Raw genomic sequence first — 10,377 nt, 5'->3', positions numbered from 1 at the left:
CTTCTTTTCTTTAATTTATTTTTTAGACCCTTCAAAGAAAACACTATTTATTTTATATTATTCTTCTTATAATAAATTTTTGGGGATTTTACATTTGAGTATTGACTTTGTATATGGGTATCACAATGGTGTGAGCGATCCTTGAGGGAATCTCAAGAATGTCATTTTGTCTAGTCTTCTCTGGATAATATAATCATCTACAGGCTCTTGATGCGGTTAGTGGTCATGGCGCTACGGCATTATGTGTTAATAAAAGTATCAAGACTTGTTGGGGTGGCAAAGTCTGATTTTGCCATTGGGTTGCTAGCAAGGTCTGAGTAAAAAGTTGCACCTAATTGGTGAGTTGTTGAAGATCTAGTTAGGTATAAGTGCATGTGGTAATGGGTAAATTTATTATATGTCCTGACCCAGGTGTGTCTTGGTTGTGTGTCATGAAATAACTTAGAAATGTCATAAATAAGTTTTAGAACCTGATGGCTTTTTTATCAATTTTTCATGAACAACATTAATGATAAGGTCTCTAAATATCCAAATAGCTTAGGAATAAAACTTATGTATTGGATAATTAATTTATCTCTTATTTCAAGTAATATGATCTATTCTCCCTAACCAAGATGTTTGATGGCTTGATATGGAAAGTCCAAGTGATTGGTAGTTGGTAGCTTATGGTGTCTGGTAAGTTAATATGGCTAATCAGATAGTTGCAAAAGGTTCCCTTTAATGGATTGGGGATTCTTAAATGCTTAAGTCATTAACTTTATAGAGAGAAAATGCAATTATATTTTAAAGAGAAAGACTTTGAAAATATATATATGCTGAAAATGTTAAGAGTGAAGAGATTATAAGCCTTGAGTATGAATGATTCATGGTGTGTTTATAGTTTATGAGTTGCTTTTTTTTTTTTTTTGAAGAGAATGAGTTAAAGTGTAATTTCACCGTTGTAATATTTTGAGTTGTATTCTAACAAAATAATACATATTTGAGCTTGGGTAAAATGTATAAGTCCATTAAAGGTGAAAAATAAATTTAAACATTTTACCTAGATCCAAGCATGTGCCCGAGCCCAAGTAGGTGCTCGAGTACATGCTCATCTCCAAAGATGGCATGACAACATACCCAACATGGACTTGAGCTGCCATGCACCTTGGTAGTAGTTAGACTCGGGTTTGGTAACCCCCCCGAGAATTTTTTGAGCTATTGAAGGGTTTTGGGCTTTTTTTAGGATTTTTTAAGCCTATTAAATTTAAATTTAAATTTAGGTTAATCAAGTGGTGAGCCTATTAAATAAAGTGTTTTCCGTTGACCAACTTTCTAGACAAACAAACACAAGAAAGTTTGAAAGTAGTTTTTTTGAAAACCACTTTCCAGAAAACAAACATAGCCTTGCTAGATAATGGTTAAAATCAGCATAGGCATACCATATTTATGCTGAGTTATTATTCTAAACAATAACCAGTAACTGTAACTTCATACCACAGCAACACACAGTAACAATTCTCCAAGGGACTAAATACCCCGTAGTTTTGAACTAAGCATTCTGACTACAAAGTTCTAGGTTCAGTTTCCAGCAATACATAACAGGAATTATACTGCAAAGAGAAGGGAAGGAAATAACGGTGATGTCTTAATTAATGAGTAATTATTTCATGTGTGGCCTTGCACTCCTCTGCATTAGCTTTGATCCATGCCTACAAAAACAAATTACAAATTGTTTATTACTGAACACTATATCTCTATGGAGACGGTAAACACACAAGCATCCATGTGAAAACCCACCTAAAAGGGAGAAGTACCTAAAGTTGCCATTGACTGATGCACTGAATCCTTCCTTGGCCTTCCCCTCTTTCTGTTTGGCTTTTCGCCATGCCTTCACAATCAAAGCTACTGTTATCTATAGCTGAATCAGAAGGGAAAAAACTAAAAAGCATGTGTATATGCATACTCACGCATCTGCATCCGCTTACATGGGCACACCATAACAGAACATTTTATAAATATGCCAAGAAACAATGAGAAAGCATTTTGTATTTATATAGCGCCTTCATTATGAAGGGAAACTGTTTCTCCGAATGATTTGAGAAACCAAAATGCAGAAGGCCAATTTTCATGTAATACCCAACATCAGTCTTAAAAAGTTTTGCAAAAGAGTACTCGGTGCAGAAGGAACAAAAGACTAGTTATAGAGGTACAAGGAATACTTACAGAGTAGCTGTTTCCACCAACTTATCTTCTTCATTTTGAAGCCCATGTGAATCATAAGTGCTTGAATGAGGGGGCGATGATTCACAATTCAACAAACAATTGATGCAGGTCCTCACCTGACTGGTGTCATGCTTGTTGAAAGCTTCTTTTGTTCTGTCCGGCTTTACAGTAGCAGCTTCTTCCTTTTCTGCCTGCGTTCTTTCAACTTCCAATTTTCGGGACTTCTTCCTTTTCTTCAAGGGAAGTTCCTTTTGTGTACGATAAACTTTTTTGCCACGAGCTACAAGGAAATACGAGGAATAAAACTACTGCTTGAGAAGAAAACAGAGGCTCAAAGTATAAAAGCGGAATCACAACAACTATTGTAATGAAAAAAAATCAACCTGAAGAATTTTTTTAAGGAGCCTTCAATACTTACAGGTGGATTGACTCAACCAATTCTGTTCAAGAAACAATGTAGGACCCAAAAGATTTTTCTCTAATCTGTGTTTCTGAACAAAGGTCATGTGTTTCTAACTGTCTTGTTCACTTCACAATTTTTACACTGATCGATTCCAAAGCATTAATTTTGATGAAATAATGGCAATTTAGAAATGGTTTTATATAGTGATTAATTAGCACGGATTGACACCCGTATGAGTCTAGCCAACAGCATTTGTATCATGGAATTAGCATAGTAGATATGTTGAAACCAACAGATCCTTCGATTGCACCAATGCCCTCAGTATCTTTAAAGCAGGCTCGCTATCCTGAAGCGTGACTCCAAAGGACTCTATTCATTTCAATTATTGTGGACATACAGTTGCATTTGTCAAATCAGTAGACAAGGTTGGATATGAACCTTGAAGTCCACATCAATCAGAACGAGGACTAACTGTGTGACATTGCTCTAATTACAAAGGAAGTTGTAGTTCACCTGGTTGAGTGCAGGGCGCTGGAAGGGCAAGGACAACACTGGCTGAAAACCTGGACCCTTTTACATTCCTGTTATTTCACAATAGGATGAAAAACTAATTCAGCCAAACAGGGATATCATAAGTGTATATCAAAAGGCAAATCTATATGACAAAATGAAGAATGACAATTAATTTTCAAATCTGTCTGATTGGAACGAAATTCCATAATGATACAGATTAAAAGAGTATCCCCATAAATGCAAAATGAAAATTCAAAGATGTTAAAGGCAGGTAGATGGTTAATAACTAAAAGATACGCATATTTCCTGAAATGATTAAAATAATTAATCTCTACATAATATGACAGGGATAGAAGAGGCAAAAATAGTAGAAAAAGTTAACCTTTTAGAAGATGCAGAAGAATTTGATGTTCTTCCTTCCTTATCAGGTTCCTCAAGTTTTTGTGACACCTGAAATAGATTTATAAGCTCTAATAACAATTTTTTGTAACATGATGCTATATTTTCCAATTGAACATCCTTCAATCAAGCACACAATTAATTTGAAGAAAGAAATATCGATGAAAAGAGAAACAAAAATGAGACTGACAGCGGCTTTAACAAATAGATAATACCAAATCCCTAAAAGGGGAAATAGCAGGTAAAAATGGAGGATTAATTACATGGCTTTGCATCGCAGGCATGCAATTCTCTTTTCCAGTTTTCTTTTCTACAAAATCTGAAGATTTGATTTTGCTAGCAATTGCTGATTGGAGCCCATCATGTGGCCGCACCTTTTGTACATCTGGACTTGAATGTTTTCTTAAAGGATAATACGGCCATCCAATGCGCCGGTTCTCTTCTTCAACCAAGAATCGCTCATCAAAGTGCCGAAACTGTGAACGAAGATGGTTAGACCTTAAAACAGCTTGCGGCGCCTGTGGAATAGGAAAAGAAGGCCGGCTATTTCGAATTCTCATATTTAGAATGGGAGGAATTAAGTGAAGAGGAAAAGAGAGACTCTTGATAGATTGGATGGTGAAATTGAGGTCTACTGTAGCACTCGTTACAACGAAGAGAGAAAACTTAAGATTTAAGAATATGTGCTTAATGCCATGATGAAAAGAAGGCTAATCTGTCCGTTACATGGAAATCTTCTGGTCGTCAACTACGTGGAGCATGTTCCATTGCATTTTCCACACGTGTAGTATTAATTCACTTTCAGTTTGGGATTTGCCAGAGCAGATGACAGTATGCATGATAATACATGCACTGCCATGTCTATTAGCAAAATGGACAGCCACTTCTTTATAGCATTACTCTCTAGTGCCCGTTGATTCTTTGCAAAACTTTTCTTTCAATGCATTGAATACTGGAATTTGGAAATTATGTTTCAGTTGGAAACAAGTCCAGAATATTGGGATGTATATGAAAATAAAAGAAAAATAGTGACCTTGTATATAACAATTAAAGGAGATAAGGAAATTACTGATATATATATAGGAAGTATACTGCATATGGACAAGCAATAATTCATTATTATCAGTAATGATTCCATATCTAGTGACAAACATATTTAAGATGGATGAGAAAAAAAAATTAAAAAAGTAAATCCAACAGTCCAACTTAGATTTTGTTTTTTAGTATTAAATTAAGATCCAGATGGAGGAGCAGAGCAAAAAAATGAAACAAATAAAAAAGGAAGGAGATGGGAATTCTACTGGTTCGGTGGACAATAAATCTGTATGCTATGCTGTGTGACAAACTTCTCTTCCTTCCCAGTTGAGTTAAAACTTTTATCATTCTCAATTTGGAAGGTCCCATAATGTAATTATTCATTGAAAGAAGACTTTCAAATTTCAATTTAGAGATGGAACACTTCAACCAGTTAAAAACATCAGTCTAAATATATTAGAAGCATAAAATTAGAGCTCTATGGTTTAAATATATTGGCTTAAAGCATATAAGATGATATCCATACTATGTGCGGTTCAGTTCTATTAAACAAGAATGTATCAAAAATTCTTATGCAGATGCCTGTTGCATGGATGTAAGAATGCTAGTGAATATTAGACACCAATAGAGAGGGGGGGGGGAGAACATACCCTCTCAAGGCTGTAAAGGTTCTGTACAAAGAGGTGAGAATTCTAATAGCCTTACTGTTTAACATGTGCAGCTCCTTTTTGTAAGCCTTGTTCCCATGGAATTTAAAGCGCCCATCCCTACACTGCCCATCACATGGGATCACATTAGAAAACCAAGAGCATAGCTGATGTGGATATTTCATCATTATACATCTGCTGAGAAATTAAAATTAAATAGAAGACAAGAAAACAATATGCAATCGTAACCAGAAAGAGGAACATAAACATAACTATCGTAGGAAAGATGATCGATCTTGGGATAAGTGTACATTAATAACCAATGACAAATTGCAATCTTTCTGAAAAGAGTTGCTACTGTTTTTTATATAAACTTACAAAGTTCCTGTAAATACGTTCACCTCATGTCTTTCTAAATTTACTGAAAAAGCAGGTACTTAGAGGAAAAAAAATGAATGAGTTACAGATCCATAGGCCTTGAAGAAAAGTAAAACCCTCAAAGAAAGACTAAGAACTGTATAGAGATCCAACTGTTCTACCTATCCAAAAGTAAAACTAAAAAGGGAAAAACAGCAAAAATGCTGAAAGAGAATGAGTTTCTCTTCCTTTCAGAGATCACTATACATATACTGTTAAGGCTACTTGTTCTGAGTAGGGTTTGAAAGACTTGGTGGAGCCTTCCTGAGACTTGTCTCCACAGCTTTCTGAGGGTCTTTATTGGCTTCATTTGACTTGTTAGCATTTGATGAAAGAGAAGAGACAGAAACTAGCAATCTCCTTCCTTGATTTCTGTATAATAACAGAACCTTTCTCTCATGGTGGAGACATGGTAGAGAGGACATGAGAACATGAATAAGAATCAAGGAAAATAGAACAAACAAAGCTCTGTTACCATTTCCCATGATATACTTTTGCAAAGACAATGAAATTGCTGGTGTTTTCGGAGCCAAGGAAATGGTGGTGTCTTCTCAAGGAGGCAGTGCATAATGTTACATATAGTTTGTGCTCAACTCTGGCTGGGAGTAATATATAGACAACATTAATAAAAAAACCTAGGCCTGTTTGGTAGTTAAACCCCAATAATATCTTAACCAGATAAACAAGAAGCTAATGGACAGACCATTCAGAATAACCAGGCTATGTTTAAGCTTTCATGGTTAAAAGGGGTAGATCTAGACCATTCCCAAACAGGGCAAGCAATAATTGAAATAAGGATTTCCCAAACTCATATATAATGAAATATCTGCTTATGGAGAGAAAAAATCAGTTAGAAAACTAATAATGACAAAGCAGCTCAATGATCCACATCAGCATAAGGCACGACAGGATTCCAATTATAATGCATATTAGAATCTTGTAGAAGCATAATTTGACTGGCCAATTTCCCAGTAACATTTCCATATAAACTATACTTTTGGTGATTCGCTTCTTTATTTTTATCGCTAGTTTAATGATAGGACTTTTGTTCTTGAATAGGTTGGAACTTGGAAGCAGCTGACCATGTGACTCTGAATTGAATATTATACTAATGACTTCTGTGCAGTCTTCCAAATATGACTCATGTGACTTATCACATGAGACCAACCCCTTCTTCTGCCCTTTTTTATTAGTCACAAAACAGTTTTGTACTACTTTTAAGACTAACAGATACAGCTATAGTTAGCTGGGAAAGCCTGCTTTACACAACAAAATCAACCATCTTCTTCTAAAAAATGCCATGCTCCTCTTCCTCAACTTTACCATGCAGAACTTAGACTAATGTGACTTGGGTTCCATCCTAATCTTCTCCAACCTAATCCTAGTGCTGCATTCATATAAACCTCAAGTTGGTGTAGTTAAAGTCTGAGCCTTGAGGATTATTTTTGCATGTCTGATACAGTTAATCTTTCGCCTCAACCAAATTTAGTCATCTTGAAAGCCTTGCAGAACTCTTTTCAATTTATGTATGTATTTTTTTTTTCACTATTCACCTCATGGCCAATGGTTCTCCCGAGATTCAGATGTGGATTGAATATAGAGTCTGGATTTAAGAACCTGAAGACATGCTGAAGAGGTATCCACCAGCCCAAACCCACTTAGCAACCTTTGAAGCATTATCATAAAGATACTCCTCTAAATTTGGTAAACTCCCTTCCATTTAGCCATGTGATGGTGTATCACTCCTCAGTCACTTCACATTATTTGGCAGATGGTGGAGGTTTTTTATCCTTGGAAATTGCAGTCTTGTCTCCTAGGGTGGAAGAAAAATGATCACAGATGTTAAACAAGAACATTATATGGAGAATTTGGGAGATCTAGTCAAGGAACTCTTGGGAGAGGTATTAGATTACAGGTTTTGGTGACGCCGTTGTTAGGTGGTTTCATGGGCTGGGAATCCTGAGTACATGTAAGGGCAAACACATTCATGCAAAACAGGAATAAAATAGAAACATTACTGATTTCCAACTCATTACTGACATGATCATATGCATTCTGAACTCATATAATACTGGATCATACAGCATCAGAATTACCAGGATCATATGCTGTTTTCACACAAAGAAAAAAGCACCAACAAGATCTCACTGATTGAAGATGCTGATCCTGGATCTAACAGTATTAAGGTTGCTTCTAGATAACTCCCCAAACATGATCACCACAGGACCTGAGTTCTCACATGCCTTGTACCCTATATTGCCTACAATCACACTGACAACCTCAAAACATAATAAGAACTTTCTATAGATGATTCTACTTTCCCTATTCCCCATTCCTAAAAATAATTCACTGTGTCCGCGGTTCTTAATGCATTTTGAAAAAACAATAAAATATCCTCAGGCATTGCAAGACTATTCTGTTTGTCACTCTCTTGATAGAGAGACAATATGTCACTGTAGATAGTAAATGGATTCAACTTTCACAAACACAAAAAATCTCATTGATTCATTTCATGAATAATCAATCATACAGAAAAAGGTTTACATAATTTAATTTTTAGGCATATAATAGCCACATGTCATTTAGTTCTCATTACATACAAAATACCGAAGCATTATCAATCCACGTGTCTTTCAGGTTTCCCATTATCTAGCAATGTTGGCTCGTTTTCCTTCCAAATAAGATTATTGAAACCAAATATTCTTGCAAAACAAGAAATCAACTGCTCATGAATTACTTCTTCAGAAGGAAGCACAGTACCTGTCTCCCTTCTCAAAGATGTAACTTCTTTATCAGCAATCCCACAAGGCACTATGTGCTTAAAATAGTCTAAATCAGGATCAACATTGAATGCCAACCCATGAGAAGTGATTCCAGATGATATGCGAACTCCAATTGCACCAATCTTTCTATCTCCAACCCAAACCCCGGTCTCACACTTTTTTCCAGCACAAGCTTTCACACCATATTGTGACGCCAAATCAATCATTGTTAACTCAAGTTTTTCCACATATTTCCGAGCACCAAGTCCAATGTCACGAAGAGAAATGATGGGGTATAAGATGGCTTGATGAGGACCATGATATGTAATGTCACCTCCTCTTTGTGTATAGTGAAGTTCAGCTCCTATCTTTTCAAGTTCAGGCACAGGGATCAATAAATTATGATCAGTGCGCCGTTTGCCAAGAGTATACGTAGGAGGGTGTTGCAGGGACAACAGCGTATCTGGAATCTTATGAGATTTTCTATCACACACCAGCTTTTCCTGCAGCTTAAGTGCTTCCAAGTAGTTGACCTTACCTAATTTCCAAACCTCAAGACTTCGTGGAAATATCATTCTCTGCAAACCGAGAAACAATTAATCCCTATTCTTATCTTATTCTCACATGGCATCATTGTGTTATAATCACATGGTACTATTGCATCCCAAATAATAGAATTAGATTTAAAAATTAAAAAAGCAAAAATTGCCACGCACATGCAACTTTAGCTAAATTCATAATTCTAGGTAGAAAAAGCAACGCTTTCAGTATGATGTAAAACAGTAAGAATTTTAACGGTCAACGGCAAGCACAAAAATTATTGGAAGGTAAAAAAAAAAAAAAAATTCAAAGACGGCAGCACCAATTTTTGTTTGCTAGTGAATGAGACCATCAATTAACTCACAAAATCTAGGAGATCAAAAGGAAGGGATATCAACGTCACAATAACAAATAGTACAAATAAACAACAAATCTTCATATATAAGTACTCCTCCTCCTTTTTATGCTATAACTAAACACCAAAAAAGAAAAAACTTATTTGAAAAGAAATGCATCAATTCCTCAATAAAGGAAGCCCAAAAGGCAACATTAAGAACAAAAACATGGGTTCTAGCAGAAACAATGTACTAAAAAAGGGTTATCATCGCTTACTAGATTTCTCATCCAAAATGCGACCTTCAGTCAAAAAATCTCACTTAAAATTAAAAAAAAAAAAAAAAAAAAAAAAAAACCCTATCCATTGCATGTCCTTCATGTAATTTCAACCCGCATCAGACCTTATTGTGGCTGATTTTTTCACGCCAAAAGCTAAAAAAAAAAAAAACTAAATTTCTTCGTGGGATTTATTTTTAGTAATTTAGCAAAAATCTGAAAAGTTTCTTTGAGGCATTTCATCAAACAGTTAGTGCATAAAAAAAATGTAATGGTTTCAGCAAGCAAAATGTTTTCATTATCCATTTTAAAACCAAGATTATGAGATTCAATGCACGCAATTAACAATCGGGTAATAAAAAAAATACACTGTAATTTTGAACAATGCAGATGAATCGAGATTCAATAAAGGCTCACCTGTAACAGAGAAACAGCTTCTGCTTAGCCACAAAAGTCAATTTCACGTAGGAAGAAGATTTTGAGAGAGAGAGAGAGAGAGAGCACAATAGAGAAAACGCACCGGTTTGAGTTTTTAATGGAAGGCATAAGGTTTTTGGATTGACATGTCGTTTGAGAAAACAAATGGTCTCTGACTGTCTGTATTTGTCGTTATAAATGGACTGTCAGTCAAGCTCAATCTATCTTCTTTTACGATCAAAAGTTCGGATGTTTACTGAAATTATTTAAAGATATTTTAATCATATTGCTTTCAAATTTACAATATAGCGAGAAAAGATTTAAAACGTGTTTAAAAAAAATGATTATGTTAACGTAATTTTTATTAATCATAATTTTTTTATTTTTTAAAAGTTATTTTTAATATTAGCATATTAAAATAATATAAAAA

General features: G+C 35.1%; 2 protein-coding genes across 5 annotated transcripts; both read right to left on the bottom strand.

The window, feature by feature from the left end:
* Nucleotides 1-1,449: 1,449 nt before the first annotated feature.
* LOC118049793 (uncharacterized) lies at nucleotides 1,450-4,077 on the bottom strand. 2 transcript variants are annotated; one of them, XM_035059905.2, is made up of 6 exons: nucleotides 3,781-4,077; nucleotides 3,501-3,568; nucleotides 3,119-3,186; nucleotides 2,203-2,482; nucleotides 1,777-1,867; nucleotides 1,450-1,688 (listed from the first exon to the last, which is right to left on the bottom strand). In XM_035059905.2, the coding sequence occupies exons 1-5, from the start codon at nucleotides 4,075-4,077 to the stop codon at nucleotides 1,777-1,779; spliced, it is 804 nt and encodes a 267-aa protein (XP_034915796.1). In that variant the 3' UTR covers nucleotides 1,450-1,688. The 2 variants fall into 2 exon arrangements, with proteins under 2 accessions (XP_034915796.1, XP_034915797.1); XM_035059906.2 differs by having other exon boundaries at nucleotides 1,794-1,867.
* On the bottom strand, nucleotides 3,853-10,220 carry LOC118049794 (octanoyltransferase LIP2, mitochondrial-like). Of its 3 annotated transcripts, XM_035059910.2 has the most exons (4): nucleotides 9,948-10,219; nucleotides 8,377-8,956; nucleotides 5,258-5,319; nucleotides 3,853-3,993 (listed from the first exon to the last, which is right to left on the bottom strand). In XM_035059910.2, the coding sequence occupies exons 2-3, from the start codon at nucleotides 8,951-8,953 to the stop codon at nucleotides 5,261-5,263; spliced, it is 636 nt and encodes a 211-aa protein (XP_034915801.1). In that variant the 5' UTR covers nucleotides 8,954-8,956; nucleotides 9,948-10,219; the 3' UTR covers nucleotides 3,853-3,993; nucleotides 5,258-5,260. The 3 variants fall into 3 exon arrangements, with proteins under 3 accessions (XP_034915801.1, XP_034915800.1, XP_034915798.1); XM_035059909.2 differs by lacking the exon at nucleotides 3,853-3,993 and having other exon boundaries at nucleotides 5,203-5,319; nucleotides 9,948-10,220; XM_035059907.2 differs by lacking the exons at nucleotides 3,853-3,993; nucleotides 5,258-5,319 and having other exon boundaries at nucleotides 8,094-8,956; nucleotides 9,948-10,187.
* Nucleotides 10,221-10,377: the final 157 nt, after the last annotated feature.

Source organism: Populus alba, chromosome 1 (assembly GCF_005239225.2).
Source record: "Populus alba chromosome 1, ASM523922v2, whole genome shotgun sequence".
NCBI lineage: Eukaryota > Viridiplantae > Streptophyta > Magnoliopsida > Malpighiales > Salicaceae > Populus > Populus alba.
Note: the sequence above shows the minus strand (reverse complement) of the source record. Positions and strands in the feature narration are given on the sequence as shown.